Raw genomic sequence first — 18,455 nt, forward strand, 5'->3', positions numbered from 1 at the left:
AACCTCGCGTTGTACATAACTCAAACATTCTATATGATGGTTATGCACGGATTTAACGACCACACACGATAAAAGGAATGGGAGGAGGCGCTGCACCACTTTCATCAATACGAGAAGAATACAGTACATCTGCAACACCACAAATTCATTAAGCTAGCTTACTACCATATAGGGCGTTGCGATCTTCCTCTAGTCGACACCCTTTATCATTGAAAAAATAAAATAAACAGCCTTTTAAGTACTAAAATGCGGCTAAACTAAGTGAATAAATAATCCTGATGACGACCCACTTCCTCCAAAAAAGAAAAAAAGGACATAATACTCGTAGTGGAAAATGGGTCCACGCCCTTTGTTACATAGAATTGCTTGCGCACAATGTACGTACGCCCCTTGTCGTCTCTCAGTTAAACAAAAAAACAAAGAAAAGGGTCACTCACAGGAACATACATGTGTAACTTGGGTCTCTTGACTCTCTTAGTAAGGCCGTGAAGTGTAGGCGGGATGGACCGCAACGGGGCGATACTGCCTTCATTGACGGACGGCTGTCTCAAAGTTTGTGGTGTTCTGGGACTCCAGCGAAACTACGAGGGCCGCTCCAGGAGGACTCGCTAAGCGGAAGCGACGACGACGAGGTCTCCCCAGCCTTCTGCGCGGATGTCTCATGGCTTCCCAAGTTCCCCGAGTAACAAGATTGCGATAGTGAGGGAATAGTAGAGGATATTCTCTTACTGTGCACTGGGTGTATCATTCTGTCACCCGATGTAATGTAATATATGGCGCAAAAGAATGTGCTTTTTGGTGAAGTGGATGCCTCCGGCACTGTTTCATTCGAATGGCTGCGTTTATTTTCTGTGTTGTCACTGCTCCGTCAACCTCTTGCACGCATCTGAGAACCCACTTGTTGATGCCTCTTTTCCCTTTACTTTCGTGTGCTCCCACCCTACGGCCCCGTGTCACGTGACGCAGTTTTCACCGCCGACGATGGTTAGCGAGAGGACCGTCTCTGGTGGTTGGAAACCTGATAGTTCGGCACCTGTGTGTGACAGCTGCGATGTCACGTTCACTGTTTACAGGAGACGCCACCACTGTCGTTGTTGCGGCGGCGTGTTTTGCAATTCATGCTCGAATACGTATGTGAGCATCCCAGCATTGCATGAAATGAAACCACAGCGCGTGTGCCGCGCCTGTGCAACCGCGTTGTCTGGTGCCACAGATGCCTCTGCCACTGCCGGTTCGGCGGCAACCGACCCCGTGTCCGGCGGTTCCTTTCCCTCGATTGCGGAAGAGGAGGAGGAGGGGGGTGATGGCATTGTGTCTTCGGGCAGTAGTCGCCTCGACGACGATAGCGGTGATGTTGACGACAGTTCGTCTCATAGTGGGGACGTTTCGTCTGCCGTCGCGGCTGTGTATTCTTCCGTTGAGGAGGGACCACGCACCAGTAGCATGACCTTCATTGCGGCTTTGCAAGAGAATCTCAGACACTCGGATGATCCGGGTGTCGTGACAATCCTTATGTATGCTTCGGCGACGAGGCAGCAACTAATTCTTGTTACTGTGAGTGATGGAGAAACAATGTCGATGCTTGCAGAGCGACTAGCTGACACCTACCTCCGACTGGAGAACGGACCGTTCAAGGCCGCAAGTCTTACCGACCGGGAGAATGCGCTGAAGAGGTTGCGCTTCTTTAGTGAATCAGCTGCTGTGGATAACGGCGCTCAGGCAGTGTCCGTGGCGCTGCAGCATCGGCGCCTGGTTTTGGCCGGTTGCTCGCTTTCCGAACTGCAGTGTCAGAGCGCGAAACCCCTCGTCCATGATTTTTTCTGCAGTAACATCAGTGCAGGGGAGTGTGGGGAGTGGGAATGAAGAAAGTGACTTTGTGCAATTATCGTTGCTGCAAATCACCCTTTTTAAGGTCTGCGTATGGACTATGCGTATTCCCAGGTTGGGTATGTAGTTACTTGAAGGAGGGTAAACCCGTCTTCTAACCTAACCGGTGCCTTCCTTGCCGCATTCCGGCTTCTGGCGCCATCAGTCGCTGCTTGGTTTCATTTCCAACCACTCAATGACTCATGGGGGATCTCTTTTACTTCACCTTTTTCCCCTCCTCACACTGTCGATGTGACAGTGTCTTTTCAGTGTTCTGCGTAATCCCTTGTTCATTTTCCTTTTCCCTCTTTGCTGCTAGAAGTTGCGCATTATTTGCGTTGTTGTGGTGCCAGTAGCACGTGTGTACTGATACACGCTCCTTTATGTGCGTGTGTGCGAATGCGAGTAGGTACTGTGTTCTCTCCTCCTTTCTCGTACAACAAATTGTGTAACCGCAATGCACTCTTGTAAACGAACACACAGGTAGGCTAGGCGAGGTTTTTCACGAAAGGAATATATATATATATATATCCAATGAATGTTTCTGAGTTTCTAAAAGTTTGGAAGGAAGTTAATGTTTCTGATGACGTTGTCGCTGATGGTGGCAGTGGTGGTTGTAACGTTGATATTGGTGTACCCTTTTCCTCTGAAGTGGATGACGGAGACGAGGTGCCTGTAGAATATGGTGATGTATCACGTGATGATTTTGGTGGTGATGACGGTGGTTGTGAAGTTTTTGATGAAGCGGGGTCGTTCTTTTATGGTCAGCGGAGTAAGCGGAGGAGATATGATGGTTTGAAGACGGATAGTATATCCTTGTGCAAGCCTCGTGAACCATATGCCTGTCTGAGAACTTTTAGCACTAATGAGGGCAGTTATGACAATTTTGTTTCTGGTGTTTCCGGAAGAAAGAGGGTGAAAGTCCAGATAGCTGGCCGCGGTACGCCGAGGAAGGGATCGTTGGCTGCCGTTACTGCTTTACGCGAGGAGCTGCTGAGGAAAAAGACGCTACTCGACAAGTCTTGTCGTCAAGAAGTGGTGGATTCTTCCACAAATGAAGAGTTTCCGACCATTGCAGAAGGGGAAAGCACGCTGGATGAGTTGCTGCTTAGTGTAGAAGATTTAGTACCTGTCGGGAACTTGGCAACAATCGTTGAAAAAAGTTTGGCGCCCGCGCAAACCTCATCAGTCGAAGATCCGACTCTGTCGGCGGTAAGTACGGAGGCGGAAGCTCCCCTTAAGGTCGACGAGCCGGTTGAACGCAAAGAAAGTACTGGCAGTGCCCCGAAAGCGGGGAAGCTAAGCATGTTTGCACGAGCGAAGTTGTACGTAAGTGGTGGGGATGCTCTAGAAGGAAAGGCAAACATAGAAGATTTTTTTGGAAAGAGGTTTACGTCATAGCAATACACGCACTGAGTTGTGGTTGTGTACTCGAAGATGATATTGCCCAACTCACACATTTACATGTGCTGGTGTGTGTTTTGTATTGTGAGTGAACACGCAGGTGCAGCAAGGGTTTACTCGTTGCTTTTCTTAACCTTTAAGGATAGTGAGGTGTATTCTCTTTGCGCCAGTTGCTGTACTGCATATATACACGCTGCTGTCACTTACCCTTTTTTTAGAACGATTAGTACATAAGCTAATGGAGAAGTACCTCCTTGGCCCTTCGATGGGAGAAGGGAGGTTCGGATCCGTACGTTCCGCTGTTATCAGGGGGTCCGGGGTGCCTGTCGCCATCAAGTTGATTAACGTCACGCGCGTTGATGAAGGTATTCCTCATATGGTTGCCAGGGAATTACTAGTGTCTATGCGGCTGCAGCACCCATACATTATTAGGACTTATGAGGTCTTCCCATACGGATCTTCTGTGGCTTTGGTGATGGAGCGTTGCGCGACCGATTTGTCGGCGGTGCTCTGTGAAAGAAGTCCCGCTAATCCCCTTTCCCCTCAATCAGCAAAATCACTTTTCAGGATGCTTCTTTGGGCACTTGCATATATGCACAAGGAGGGCATCCTTCATCGTGACGTAAAACCCTCAAATTGCTTCTTGGCGCGAGATGGAACCCTTCGTCTTGGTGACTTTGGTCTTAGTCGCATGCAAGACACGGAAGAGTCCATGACTCACGAGGTGGTGTCGAGATGGTACCGTCCCCCGGAGTTGTTGCTGGGTCAGCGCCACTACGGACCAGAGGTTGACATGTGGTCCGCTGGCTGTGTGTTCGTAGAGTTGTTACGAGGGTATACCGGCGCGTTTTTTGCTAGTGACGGAGATGTCATGCAGCTCTCACGGATTTTCGATGTTTTGGGCACCCCAACACGGGAATCATGGCCCACTGCGGAGTTGCTTCCAGATTGGGGAAAGGTGCACTTCGAACCTAAGAACCCGTGCCCATTGGGTGAGTTTTTCCCCGAGGCGTCCGGATCTGCGGTTGACCTATTGCGGGGTTTACTTTGTCTTGATCCTTCCAGACGTCTCAGTGCTGCAGATGCCCTTTGTCATACATATTTCAACGAGTACTGATGTCTGTTGTTGAGGTGGTGGGGGCGGGGGTACCCAAACCAAATGGCAAGTTGCAGACTGCTTCTGACTTTTGTGCGCTCACGCATTCATCACATGCAACCCCCTTGAACACCGTTTGCTCCAATTTGCGTCAAGCTATGCAGGGCATTTACTGACGCCTTCGAGTGTTCCCGTTTTATTTCCCTGATATCCCCCCTTTACCGTGGCGTGAACGTGCCATCGTTGGGGAAAATATTTTCTCTCTCTTAAGCATTCGAGCACCTACATTACTTAAAAAGGAACATCATCAGCAGTTACCTTTGCTGGCAAAGAAAGATCACATATGTATCGCAGTGCGTTTCGCAGCCTACGATGCTCCACTGTGAAGTATGCGAGGTGGAGCGCGGCTGGTAACTATGTTAACCGTCATGTTGGGCCCACCGCTGCCGACACGGAGGTAATGCTTCAGATGATCGGAAAGAAGACTATTTCGGATTTGATGGCAGACGCGATTCCTTCTGAACTTATGCGACCACCTATGAAAGAAATTGAACCTCTTAGTGAGAAGGACGCGCTTTCTTCGGTTCTCTCACTTGGGGCACGGAATAGGGTGTTGAAGAGCATGATTGGACAAGGTTACTACGAGTGTATAACTCCCTCAGTACTTCTTCGCAACGTCATTGAAAATCCTGGGTGGTATACGCCCTACACGCCGTATCAGGCCGAAATATCTCAAGGTCGTTTGGAATCGTTGTTAAACTTCCAAACGATGATAACAGATCTGACAAAGATGGATGTCGCAAACGCATCCCTCTTGGATCAGGCAACCGCTTGTGCTGAGGCAATGTATTTGGCATTCCGGCATCACAACCGTAAGCGGGACACGTTCTTTGTCTCAAAGGATGTTTTCCCCTCGTGCATCGAGATGATTAAAACACGAGCGGAGCCCCTCAAAATTAAGGTTGTGGTGGATGACCCGGCTTTATTCGATTGGGGTGAAGTCTCCCCGTGTGGTATGCTCGTGCAGAACCCTGACGCGAACGGGACGGTCCATGATTTTACGGAACTCTTTCAAAAGGCAAAAGACCACGGTGTTCTGTGTTGCTGTGGCGCAGACCTAATGGCCTCTTTGCTCATCAAACCACCAGGTGAAATGGGGGCCGATGTTGTTGTGGGAACTTCTCAGCGGTTTGGTATTCCACTTGGTTACGGCGGTCCTCATGCTGCTTTCTTCGCTGCAAAGGAACAGTTTAAGCGGTTGGTTCCAGGTCGTATTGTGGGAGTGAGCAAAGATGTTGCAGGAGACCCCGCTATACGGATGGCCCTGCAAACACGTGAGCAGCACATCAAGCGGGAGAGGGCCACTTCAAACATTTGTACTGCGCAGGCACTTTTAGCGACGGTAAGCGCCTTTTATGCCGTTTATCACGGCCCTGGAGGTCTGACGGACATAGCCAATGAAATTCATCAGAAGGCGAAGACGTTGGCAGTTGGTATGGAATCCGCGGGTCACTCAGTTGTGAACACGACTTTCTTTGACACCCTTACATTCAACTTAAAAGGCATAACGCCCGAAGACTACGCAAGCCAGTGCAATGAGAAGGGCATAAATGTTTTTCTCGATTATGGTACCGGAACAGTTTCCATATCGGTTGACGAAGCGACGACGGAGACTCACATTATGTCCCTGTTGGAGGCTGCGGGCTTGAAATTACCTGTTTTTGCGGCCCTCACGAAAATCGGAAGGAACAAAACGGCGTTCCCGGAAGCACTCGCTCGAACTTCATCTTTCTTACAACATTCCGTTTTTTGCAAATACAGAAGTGAGGGTGAACTTATGCGCTACATACACCGCTTGCAACGAAAAGACTACGGATTGACACACGGTTGTATCCCTCTCGGATCATGTACCATGAAGCTTAACCCTGCTTCAGCTATGTTGCCCTTATCATGGGGCACATTCACCAATTTGCACCCACTCGCTCCTTCAGACCAAGTGCAAGGGTATAGTGCGATGTGCTTTGATCTGGAGCAGAAGATACGAGATGTAACGGGACTGGATGCGGTTTCGCTTCAACCTAACAGTGGGGCGCAGGGCGAATACGCCGGCCTTCGCGTCGTCCGCGCTTATCACCAATCGAAAGGGGAGGGTCAGCGAAATGTCTGTTTGATTCCTGTGAGTGCCCACGGCACAAACCCTGCTTCAGCGGTGCTGGCAGGGATGAAGGTTGTTACCTTAAAGTGCTTAGAAGATGGGAGAATTGATGTGGAGGACTTGAAGCAGCTATGTGAAAAGCACTCGAAGGAACTATCGTGCATCATGCTGACTTACCCCAGTACCTACGGACTGTTTGACAGGGACATTCTGTCCGTCACGTCGTTGGTACATCAACATGGAGGACAGTGCTACATTGACGGAGCCAATCTTAATGCGATGGTCGGGTACACAGGACCGGGTTTTATCGGAGGTGATCTATGTCATATTAATCTTCACAAAACGTTTTCCATTCCTCACGGTGGTGGTGGGCCCGGTATGGGGCCCATCGCAGTGCGGCAGCATTTGGCTCCCTTCTTACCTAATTCCGTTCTCAGACAGAAAGTTGGTGGATCGCAGTCATTTGGGCAGGTGTCGCAGGCAGCGTATGGTTCCGCTTCCATTCTTACCGTTTCGTATATGCTGATGTTGATGTTGGGTACGCGGGGGATGAAGGTGTGCACGGAACACGCCATTTTGAATGCTAATTATCTCAAAAAACGTCTGGAAAAACACTACCGTATCATGTTCCTTGGGGAAGAGGATTTGTGTGCTCATGAATTCATCATTGATCTGCGCCCCTTCAAGAAATCTGCAGAGGTAGAGGCAGAAGATGTTTCCAAACGGCTGATGGACTATGGCATCCACTCACCAACTGTGGCGTTCCCCATACCGGGGACGCTGATGATAGAACCTACGGAGTCAGAATCTAAACAGGAGCTAGATCGTTTAGCAGATGCATTAATTTCAATACGCGGTGAAATAGCAGCCATAGAACGGGGTGAGCAGGACAAAACTAACAATGTTCTGAAGAATGCGCCGCACACGGCCAAATGTGTTACTGCGGAAAATTGGGATAGGCCGTACAGTCGTCGCACCGCGGCATTCCCAGCGCCGCATTCCAATATTGAAAAGTACTGGCCAACGGTGGGGCGCATCGATGGTGCGTACGGTGACCGCCATCTGATGTGCAACTGTATGTCGTTGGACTCATTCAAATAGAAGAAAATGCCGAAATAATTAGCTGTATTACCGTCCACCGCGATCTCACCTCGGGCGGGTTGTTGCGGCATCTCCTCTAATTTTTGAGCGAAAGATTCTTAGGTCATAACAAACGTGGGGGTGGCGAAAGAAAAAAAACAAAAAGATTAAAGGTACAACGAAAGAAAACACCGTCAAAACGGTCGACTTTTCGTGGTTGTTGTACCACCCTTCTTACTCCACGAAATGGCGTTACTGAGTGTAGCCTCGTCATTTTTGTCATCTCCCCCTTCTCTGTCCCTTTCTTGATGCAACAAGGAAAAGACTAAACAATCAAATGGAAAGGGAATAGAGCAATCCTAAAGTTCAAGTTCTCGTTGCTGTTGAAACGGCCTTATTTCAGCGCGTGCAACATCTTATCTTCATGCTCCGTAAAGCTTGGGGCTTCCGACGTTCATGTCACATCCATCGGGATGGTCAGCGGCTTTACTTGAATTCTAGTGTCGGCACCATTTAAATACTTTGAAGCAACGGAACGAGATGTGAAGCCACACACACACACACACACACACACACACACACACACACACACACACACACACACACACACACACACACACACACACACACACACACACACACACACACACACACACACACACACACACACAAATATTTGCGGTTGTAGAGGGCATACATGGAAAGAAGAAATGATGATGATGATGATGATGATGGAAATCCTTCTTTAAATATCTCTGGTGGGGTATCGGCAGTATGTGCCGTGGGATTGTGGGAGGTGGGGGAAGGGGTATTGTAATCGAAAAATGGTACAGCGGTGTTAGGGGATAACATTCGCAATGATTCTCTACGTGAATTTATATAGGAGATCAGATGCAAAGGGCTGCGATGTACAAAGCGAACCAGCATATTTTTTTTTTTTTGGATTGTTTCGTTCATGCTATTTTTCTTTTTTTCTTTTTACATTCTGTCTCAGTTTTTTCTTCCCCTTAAGCACACTACGAAGAGGAGAAAAGGTCAGCGATAAAACTTTATCAATGTTACAAGCGGCTGAGCAGAGAAACAGCTTGCGGCTCGCGAATGCTGTTGCCCTCGTTGCAGATGCTAGTGATCAACCAATAACCGAATACGTTGCCGAAAATGGTGGCGCGGCACCCCGGACTTCCAGCACTCTCACATTAGCAGAGCGGGCTATACGCAATATGGAGATTCGAGCTCTTTGTGAGGACAAAAACTACCAAAGAGTGAAGTTGACATCGTGTCGCGGATCAGTCGACTTGAAATTATTCACCTGCATGACGTCGCTGCGCGACATTCATGTTGAGATGGACGGCGATATATGTAACATTCCTTCTCTTCAAGACCTACCAGATATCAGGAGGATATATTTGAGTAGCAAAACGATGAACGACAGTGATGTGCGACCACTCTGCAACATTGAAACCCTGGAGGAAATTAACATTTGTAACTCCCCAAACGTTGTTAACCTTGGGAACGTGGGTCGGCTACCGCGCGTACATACGCTGATGGTGAATCGCACTGGCGTGATTGATGAATTCCTCTGCGGTCTCACTTTAAGCAACACCTTGAGAAGGATTGATCTGTCTGAATGCCTTCGCCTCACAGACGTTGAGCCGTTGGCTAGCATTGAAACTTTGGAAGAAATTGACGTGAGCGGTTGCTTCCCTTGTGTGTGCGGGATTGGCGCCCTCGGTGCGCTGCCACGTTTGAAAATTCTCAATGCCAGCCTAACGGGAATCACTGATGAGTGCCTTGCAAGGCTTAGCGCAAGTCAGAGCCTCAAGAAACTTTTGCTCTCTAAATGTGAGCGGCTGACGAATGTGAGCCGTTTGGATACCGTTACTACCTTGCAAGAATTAGACCTGGCAGAATGTAAAAATGTGGTAAGTGGTATTGGTTCACTCGGTACACTTCCCGTCCTCCAGTGTCTTGATCTAAGCGGCACCGGGGTGGCCGATGATGACTTGTGCACATTAAGTTGTAGCGCGACTATCTCAAAATTGATAATGAAACGTTGCGTTCTGCTCACAAACGTTTCTCCACTTGAAAAGCTTCGCACACTGCAGCACGTAAACATTGGAGAATGCATCAACGTCATTGAAGGGTTGAATTCATTCAGTGAGCTCCCGTCGCTGAGAACGCTTTACATGCATTACACTCCCGTCACGAACGAATGCCTGAGCGTAATCAGCACATCACAAAGTATCGTAAGCCTCAATATAGCGGCGTGTACGCGGATAACGGATATCTCTTGCCTGGCTAACTTGAAGACATTGGAGGATGTGAATATTAACATGTGCGAGAGTGTCGAGAAGGGGCTGGGCGATATCAGCGGACTCTCAAACCTTCGAATGCTGAGCGCTCGCTCCACAGTACTTGACGATGAGTGCGTAAAGATAATGAGCAGTTCCTCCAACCTCGAAAGAAGCTCGCTGGAAGGATGCGCAAAAATTACGGATGTGACTCCCCTTGCAGCGGTAAAGTCACTTGAGTATGTAAATCTTGATAATTGCCCAGTGGTGAAGGGCATTGCAGAGCTCGGCAAGCTGCCGCTGCTGCGGGTGATTTCCGTCCGCGAAACAAACATCTGCGAGGAAGATATTAAGAACCTGAAAAAGTTTAATCGACGATTATATATTGAGAGATGATGAAGGTTTGTGGGATGCGTGGGCAGAGCATGAAGGGCGCAGTGCAGCTGCTTCGTCTCAGCGAGCTCCTCTCTTTGCTTTGATACGTCGCAGCGCTATATTGCCCTACCTCTTTTTAGTTTTTATTTTTCTTCACTTCTCCGGGTTTGCGTTGGATGCAGTATAGTTGGGTGGAGCGCGGTGATAGGCCCATCACAGTGCAATATGTACAGTCACTGAATGTAAATTTTTTCCCGTTTTTTTTTCTTTTGGTGCTATTGTGAGTGGACGAAATGATGCAATTTGAATTATATATGTAGACGGGAGGTCAGTTGTTACGGATGGGCAGCTCCTGAAGTAACGGGTGGGGGAACCACCTGACAACAGGAAGGGCAAAAAGGAGAGAACAATGTGTGAGGTTGATTTTGTAATTTTTTTTAAAAAAAATTCGTTACTGCACACCAAATCAACCATAAAGTGTGGATTACGTATTACACTGTTTCCTTGAATGTATCTTCACGTATTATTATTATTATTATTATTGCCGCTGCCTCCCGTAATAGGGGGCTGATCCACAATGTTTTTTCCTTTCCACCACTTTCCTTTTCCAAGACAGGAAACACTCAAAGGGGGGACTAACCCGTACTCCGATATTCTTTAGACGGTTTGACAGGGAAACAAGGGGGAAATTGTGAAGTTCGGCCCGTCCTTTTCATCAAGTAACTCATAAGCAAAAAAAAAAAGAAAAAAAGAAATGCTCAACCCCGTGACAGCGTAACTGCAGCTCTGAGTTTATGGAATCCAACCAGTGAGGTAACGAAGGCTTCGCGGCAGTTAAGTGAAATCGGCTGCCATGGGGGTGGGGGACAAGCGTTACTTCAATTGCTTTACATGAAATAATTGCCCTCCTTTTTTTGTCCCCGTGTTGGGTGCCCACTGAAAGATATCGGGGCCGTTGAAAAACCATTCATGCTGGTCGGCGATAGAAAACGTGTTGGTTGTGCAGTGTATTAGATGTGAAATGAAAATAACTGGTGTATGAGAGTTTGGTCCCACGAGTAAATTTAAAAGGATGCGATAAATGTACACTGCGGATAATTATAGTACGAAATAAGTATGCGTAGGGAGTTGCTTCCCCTTTTGAAGCCATTGTTGAGATGGGATTTTGAAACTTCTCCCTTTACCGTTAGTAACGCGCTCACTTTTTTCTTTTTCTTTTTTTTTTTTATCGTTTCCATTCGCAACCTTGTCATCCGATTTTTTTCTTCTCGTAGCTTGCATGGTGTCTGTTAGAGGATGGTTACCCTACGGATGGCCGCTCGTAGACGCGGTTTGCATGCCAAGAGAAATTGGCACGTGAGCGTTTTCTTATTTCTTGGACTCACCTTCCTCGTAGCTCTCTTCGCGCTGTTGAGCTTGATTACGGGAAAGGGCAGCGACAATAGCGACCCGCCTAAGAGCACGACAGGACTCTGCGACACTCCATTGATGTACGACATTCTGCTTGACGCTGGTAGTACAGGAACCAGAGTGCACATTTTTGAGTACAATAAGTGGCGTCTCGTGGGGGAGGTGTACAACAGCACCCATCCAGGCCTTTCACAGCTCGCTAGTGATGACTCCGCTAACATATCTGCAAACCTTCAGCCGCTAATGGCAACGGCAGTACGTGCAATCCCTGAAGTTTATCATCCGTGTACAAAAGTGACGCTAAAGGCAACGGCCGGCTTACGTCTCCTTCCTCCTGAAAAAGTCGAATTCATCCTCCGCGAGACGAAGAAGGTGCTGCGGCGATATCCGTTCGTGGTGGGTTCAGTTTCCGTCATGGATGGTGATGAAGAGGGCATGGACGCGTGGCTTACGGTGGCGTACCTACTCGGGCGTTTCGATAGGTCAGCGGAGGGGACCCCAAATTCTACGGCAAAACGAATTGCAACCATTGATATGGGTGGCGCCTCTACACAGCTTGTGCTTCAAATGTCGCCAGGTTACACCGGCGAAACACAGTTCATAACCTCCCTGCATTTTGGTGTTACGGAGATTCCGTTATACACTTACAGTTTTCTGGGGTTGGGTCTTAGACAGGCCACACTCGAGGTGCTGAGAGAATTGACAGCGGTCGAGCGGACGTCATTCCCATGTTTTCCATCACGGTACCGGCATCGTATTGATGGTGAGGGAGGGGTTAGTTTTGTAGAAAATATTGATGGCAACGCGCAGGGATTTGGCGCATGCCTCCGCTTTTTCCATCGTTTTATAAATACACGCTCTTCGGAACACTTGGCGGCTCTCCGGGGCGGCCGACACGTATTGAAATTTGCTGAAGGAGCTCAATCGGTTGAGATATTCGCCTTTTCCTTCTTCCATCGCTTATGGCGACTTCGACCAGCAGACAATGTAACCGTTCAGTACTATAAGGAATTGGGCGAACAAGTGTGTTCCGCAGGTGGGAAGCACAACAGCGGGACGAACTGCATGGACGTTGCCTATTTATATGGTTTCCTCACGTCAGGGCTTGGTTTGTCTGACAAAACGAAACTGAACGTCCCCTACGTTCTGAACGACGTGAAGGTTACGTGGGCTCTGGGCGCGTCTCTGCTATCAGTGGAGGGGAAGGTGTGGCGTTAGAACATAAAATTTGCACGGCTTTTACTCAGTATGGGTGCTGCATCCACATAAAGATTTTTTTCTTTGATTTTTCTCTCTTTTTTTTTTTTTTTGGCCGCCTCCAGTCTGCTTGACCATTTGTTGGTACCTTTTTTTAGTGTCGATGCTCAGTCACACGCGCAAAGTTTACTGAGTTAAAATGAAGACACGAGTGACTCACCGCTTCTTGCACTTTGGCTCCCACTTGCCGCCTACGTGCATATACCACTAAAAGATATTCGGTTGGCACATGTGATTAAGAGAAGACAAAATCAAACCGTCTTTCAATCGGTTTGTACCACCATAACTGGAGTGTGGAACATTCGCGCAACCTTGCGTAGAGCAGTCGGAATTTAGCGACTGATCTTCTTACCTTTTATCCTCCATTTCTTCCCATTTCCTTCAAAAGTAAGGAGGTGTCAATGGACTAGCGACTGCCAAGTTGTTGGAACATAGGCATAACGGGATATGGCGGCTCCCTCTCCGTGCAGTCACAGGTGTGAAATGTTGGCAACACTCGTCAATGATACTCCCGTCCCCATAAACAATTTTTTTTACGTCGTTTAACCAAGCAACACTTGTGAAGAGAGCAGATGAGGTAGCAGAACCGTGCTCTCTGCAAGGGAGGGGGCCGTTGCCTCTTGAAAACGAAACAAGTGACTGGCTTCTAACTTATGAGTGCTAGCATGGAAGGTTGGTACCAGGGACACCTGATTTCATGGTCATGCCACGAAGTGACTAAGCCAGAGTTGACAGTTTAGAGTGGGGGGGGGGATAATTCTAAATTCACCCAACTGGCACGGGTCACCGACAATCGAAACCTGATAATAGAGAAAGAGACCCACAGTTCCATAAGGCACGACTTTCCCATCGCTTGAGGGTTGGGGATGTGACTTGGGCCTTCTTAGACGAATGCTTGCGAAGGGGGTGCCTTTTCACGAACATCCGTTTCCCGCAGCATTTGGGGTCCTAGTTCGCCAGTGATATAGTAAATATGTCCTCTTAATACGCCTTCCTCACGCAATGGACAATATACACCACCGCCCCGCTTCGCACAAAAACGGTTTTCTGCTTTCCGAGGTCTTTTCGTCATTCACAGCATTTCTCGTGAACGGCGTCCACTTCAACGTGACGGTGCGGTTCCCTGCCCCCTCTTGTCGTGGGAAGCCGGAAGCAGCCCGCATTTTCCACGTGAAAAACAACAGCATTGCGTGTGAGCCCCCAATGCCGTCATACGGCACAGGGAGGCAGCTGCATCATGGCGCGGTACCGTTCCCTGTCGGTTCCACGTCACACTCCATCATGTTATTGCCCGGCCGTTGTGGAAATTGGTTTTTTTTTCACCCACAACTCCAAACTGGAGAAGGCCCCCCAACCTCGTCCTTCAGAATCATTTCCTCGGCCTCTAAAATAAGCACTTCCTCCTTAGCCCCCTCACAGCGGTACATTACATCAGGCAACTCAACAGTTATTGGAGGTCCAACTGCAACTTGTTGAGGACGCTTTTGCTCTCATAAAGTTGCTGCTTCCACGTTATATTATTTTCACAAAAGTTCTCAGAACCGCATCGGCAGCAATACCCCCACACACACTACGTCAGTAAAAGCTGACCCGCCAGCACCCTTACAAACTTCGCCACAATTTTCCTGCTAAATAATGGTCCTCTTTCAAGTTTCTTCGCATCTGGGCGAGAGTTTCTCGGACAAACTGCCACAAACTACAAGGGATGTTTCCATCCTACTGCTGATGACGTATGGCAAAAAACCTTTGTCACAAGTACCGTATACCTCCGCCCAACTTTATTTCGCCTTCTCTCCTTTAGCACTGTCACAGTAAGTGTCCTCTTCAGAAAGGAATTGGACAAAACTCATTACACGCAATTCAAGCATACAAAATAATCAGACACAACCTTATTGATGGTACTGGCACTCCCCATCAATACCTTCCCCCTTTCCATGACTAACGAGAGGCCCTTCCCCCACACCACCAACTACACCTTATCAATCCACAATACAAATCATACGTTGAACAGAAACTAAAACATTAAATACTAAATATAAATACATGGGGGAGTGATGTAAACTATAAGAGGGGTTATGCACGTCAAGAAAGTTTCATTAGAATACAATAATAGTTTTGAATTTTATTAAACAACTTAAAGCTTAACCACATGTGTGGAAACAACAATCACTTCACTATAGCATTTGTAGATTAGTGATTGTTACTGAAATAAATGAAAAAAAACAAATGAAGTAAATACGGCAAGCACTGCATCCCATATTCTGTATTCATCACTGTGTGCTGACGCGTTTGAGTAGCTTTGCCCATTGACAGAAAAAAAAATAATAAATAAATGAAATCTCTTCTTGCATCTTGTACAAGTGTATTTCAACAAAACAAAGACGTAAAAGAAATTTTATGCTTAATATATTTACTCATTTATTTGAAGGAAAGGTACAATAGCCAAAAAATTATAAAGGTGCATGTGAGTTATACTTCATTGTCAGATAAAGTTAACTTCACAACCCTCCTGAAACACAAAAGGAAAATTAAAAGAATTGCAATGAAGAAACAGAAGGAATACAATATGTTTTTTCCAACCTCTAACATGTTATATGTAAAAGTGACGAAATGGTCTTCACAATAGGATGCTACTCATGACCTCTTTTCCGTGTGAATGCTGGTGCATCTCGATATTTTCTCTCTTCATGATACGCTATTATAAGCTCTTTCTGTATCTTGTTATCAAATGTTATTTGATACTGGTCAATACCATCCCAAAATACTTGTGTTTCCTCAGTTTGTTGCTCAGCATCAGCGGTGTTGTTGTTCACACATCGTTGCCGCGTCTTAATCACACCACCATAAATAGCATTAACATATATCATCTCCCATGCCATGTTACGAGAAAAGGTATCCCAATCGGAAAAATACTTTGCAATGTTTGTCATAAATTCCTGTAACTCTGAAACACTTGCTTCTTTCCTGTAATTATCTGTTATTTGAATAAGCACAATAGTCTTTGAGGCAACTCCCAGTTGTGGAAAACCATCCCGCATATCCGCAACCCTTCTAGAGCAATCTTCCACAAAGAAAAAGCCATCCACAAAAAGCTTACTCTCCTCCAATGACCTGTAGAGCACCTTGTATTTACAGTTTCCAATTGCATTCTGTCCAGTTTTTGGTAAGAACTTTTGTTCAAAAATTTGAAACTGTTGTGGGGTCAAATCTTTCAGGATGCTACGCTTGTCTTCCGTCTCTCCGAGTCTTCGGAGGTAGTTCAAATGTTTTGTGACCACACAAAAGACTCTAGGAAAGAGAAGTGAAACCAAAGCCCTTGTTTTAAGCGAGTAGGCTCCGACCTTACCGTATCTCATCATGAATTCATGGGATGACATACTTTCCGCAACATCTGCAAACAGCGTACAGAGTATCATATTCCCAATGGCAACTGATAGAGGTCTACAGTGGTATGATTCGAGGTTTCCATATCTGCTCCTCTCCCGTACAATCTTTATTAACGATTCTGTGAAATCATTACCTTTCCATTCAAAATATTTTCCCATCATCATATCATAGCCATCTCGTCTATTACAACTGAGACTGCTTAGATACCTTATTACCGCCGCCTCACGACAGCCAGCTCCATTACTGAAAACATAACGAGGCAGCGGCCCCACAAAGTCAACACGTCTCTCCACCAACCTCCACTCATCCTCTAGTTCTTCCTTAACCTTCGCACGAGCATTTTCATCGAGAGTCGTATAGTTGGGAAATAGGGACAGTTTGTTCCAAGCCACAAACGCCTTAATGTCACGTACGTCATCGCAGTTTAAAATTATCCTTGTTTGTTCCAGGTTCTTCATCCAGTACTTGTAGCGAACTCCATCTGGGGGTGCGAGGACAGTCACACCCCAAACATTTCTTGGGATCTCATAAGGCAGAGTCTCCTTAGGACTATTAATATCAAAAATAATATGCCCTCTTTTTTTCAAACGCATTTCTTCAATAACATTAGTGACGTCTTCTCTCTCGTACAATACAACCCTCCCTTCCTCATTCCCCTTCTTGTTGTATATAAGGTAAGCGTCCACATCCGTGAAATACACAACGACATCAAGCATTCCTTCATGGAAGTGAAGTAGGGAATGAAGTAAAAATGATCCAACTCCACATGATTTTCCAATACCAGATATACCAATGACAATGTGTGTTGGTGGTGTGCTCTCTGTCTTTTGCACCCACCATGCATTTAATTTTCGTTGTATTATATACCACACACGCATCATTTCACGACGGACGTAAATATGACCTCCATTTCCCCCATATAAACTAATGAGAGAACATTGAAATCCGCATGATGGGTTACATATCTTTGATGTAAGGACAAAGATCTCCAGGCCAGTGGGTCTCTCCTCAAGTTCCGCATCAACTTCACAATGTTCAGGAGTTATATCCACTTCTTCTTCCGTCCATATGTGTTGTGGTCTTCCAAAGAATACCTTCATACCGAGTGGCTCTTGATTATAACCTGACATCACATAACTCCACTTCGCATAATACAGAGACTCATATAACTCCTCTTCACGAGATTTCCTTTTTCCAGTTACCGATGGATTCTGCATCTGCCGTCCACCTTGTTCCTGCACTTCACCTTGTGCACGATTAAACCGTTCGTTAAACACATTCTGAGTATTTCTCATATTGCCGTTGTTTTGAATCATTCCTATCTCAAAATAATAACTTTAAATAGGTAATATTGCGTTACTTTCTGAACATATATGTGTGTGTGTGTGTGTTTGTGTGTGTGTGTGTTAAATCAAATAGTAAAATGAATGGAATGATGTGTACACACTATCAAGCAACATATATATACAGTTCATGAATATCATAAACTAACAGAACAAATTATAACCCCTCCTTACAGTTAAACCCCTTAACAACCCCTTGCATATATTGAATAGTGATGTTCAATCAATTAAATATTCTGTATGAAAGCATGAGTAATAAGATTTTTAGATATGAGAGATAACAAACACGAAATCCTAAGTGAAGAATACTACTATTTCATATAATATAATATGTATGCATATAGTATAATATGTCATACTTTTTGAAATAATAAACAATAGTATTAATAATGAGATAAACAGAATTTACAATAATAGATTATACATTGCACACGTAATAATGAGGACAACGTATGTCACAAAGGTTCTTAATTATAACATCGAAAGAACATTAACTCAAAGCATCAGCATATATTGCACATACAAACTGTTATTCATTATAACATCTTGGCTCCATTTCACAGCATAGACGACAATGTTTGAGTGTAAACCGTAACATACAAAACCTAACACAAATATCTTCTGTACTGTCAAATATTGGGATGGTATCTCATCTCATTATTAAACACTTTCAAACATTATCTTGTTGTCTCCTTGTTTGAGGAACTCTCATCTGTGACACTAAGGAATATGTGAAGGATTACTAAGATCATTTATTTTTTTATTTCCTAGTTGCATTTGCGCATTGTTCA

The 18,455-nt window shown here is 46.1% G+C and overlaps 9 protein-coding genes across 9 annotated transcripts; 7 read left to right on the top strand and 2 right to left on the bottom strand.

Annotated features, from left to right (window-relative positions):
- Positions 1-786: 786 nt before the first annotated feature.
- TbgDal_VII1870 (zinc finger protein, putative) lies at positions 787-1,863 on the top strand (the record flags this gene model as incomplete). Its single annotated transcript, XM_011776198.1, has 1 exon — positions 787-1,863. One exon carries the CDS (start codon positions 787-789, stop codon positions 1,861-1,863), a length of 1,077 nt encoding a protein of 358 aa, XP_011774500.1.
- Positions 1,864-2,400: 537 nt separating this feature from the next.
- Positions 2,401-3,267, top strand: TbgDal_VII1880 (T. brucei spp.-specific protein; the record flags this gene model as incomplete). The annotated part of the gene is made up of 1 exon (XM_011776199.1): positions 2,401-3,267. One exon carries the CDS (start codon positions 2,401-2,403, stop codon positions 3,265-3,267), a length of 867 nt encoding a protein of 288 aa, XP_011774501.1.
- Positions 3,268-3,508: 241 nt separating this feature from the next.
- On the top strand, positions 3,509-4,387 carry TbgDal_VII1890 (protein kinase, putative; the record flags this gene model as incomplete). Its single annotated transcript, XM_011776200.1, has 1 exon — positions 3,509-4,387. One exon carries the CDS (start codon positions 3,509-3,511, stop codon positions 4,385-4,387), a length of 879 nt encoding a protein of 292 aa, XP_011774502.1.
- Positions 4,388-4,709: 322 nt separating this feature from the next.
- TbgDal_VII1900 (glycine dehydrogenase, putative) lies at positions 4,710-7,622 on the top strand (the record flags this gene model as incomplete). The annotated part of the gene is made up of 1 exon (XM_011776201.1): positions 4,710-7,622. One exon carries the CDS (start codon positions 4,710-4,712, stop codon positions 7,620-7,622), a length of 2,913 nt encoding a protein of 970 aa, XP_011774503.1.
- Positions 7,623-8,114: 492 nt separating this feature from the next.
- Positions 8,115-8,558, bottom strand: TbgDal_VII1905 (hypothetical protein, unlikely; the record flags this gene model as incomplete). The annotated part of the gene is made up of 1 exon (XM_011776202.1): positions 8,115-8,558. The coding sequence occupies one exon, from the start codon at positions 8,556-8,558 to the stop codon at positions 8,115-8,117; it is 444 nt and encodes a 147-aa protein (XP_011774504.1).
- Positions 8,559-8,656: 98 nt separating this feature from the next.
- Positions 8,657-10,288, top strand: TbgDal_VII1910 (hypothetical protein, conserved; the record flags this gene model as incomplete). The annotated part of the gene is made up of 1 exon (XM_011776203.1): positions 8,657-10,288. One exon carries the CDS (start codon positions 8,657-8,659, stop codon positions 10,286-10,288), a length of 1,632 nt encoding a protein of 543 aa, XP_011774505.1.
- Positions 10,289-11,563: 1,275 nt separating this feature from the next.
- TbgDal_VII1920 (nucleoside diphosphatase, putative) lies at positions 11,564-12,895 on the top strand (the record flags this gene model as incomplete). Its single annotated transcript, XM_011776204.1, has 1 exon — positions 11,564-12,895. One exon carries the CDS (start codon positions 11,564-11,566, stop codon positions 12,893-12,895), a length of 1,332 nt encoding a protein of 443 aa, XP_011774506.1.
- A 1,041-nt stretch (positions 12,896-13,936) lies between these two features.
- Positions 13,937-14,410, top strand: TbgDal_VII1930 (T. brucei spp.-specific protein; the record flags this gene model as incomplete). Its single annotated transcript, XM_011776205.1, has 1 exon — positions 13,937-14,410. The coding sequence occupies one exon, from the start codon at positions 13,937-13,939 to the stop codon at positions 14,408-14,410; it is 474 nt and encodes a 157-aa protein (XP_011774507.1).
- A 1,154-nt stretch (positions 14,411-15,564) lies between these two features.
- Positions 15,565-17,637, bottom strand: TbgDal_VII1940 (retrotransposon hot spot (RHS) protein; the record flags this gene model as incomplete). The annotated part of the gene is made up of 1 exon (XM_011776206.1): positions 15,565-17,637. One exon carries the CDS (start codon positions 17,635-17,637, stop codon positions 15,565-15,567), a length of 2,073 nt encoding a protein of 690 aa, XP_011774508.1.
- Between the last annotated feature and the right edge of the window lie 818 nt (positions 17,638-18,455).

Source organism: Trypanosoma brucei, chromosome 7 (assembly GCF_000210295.1).
Source record: "Trypanosoma brucei gambiense DAL972 chromosome 7, complete sequence".
NCBI classification, from domain to species: Eukaryota; Euglenozoa; class Kinetoplastea; order Trypanosomatida; family Trypanosomatidae; genus Trypanosoma; species Trypanosoma brucei.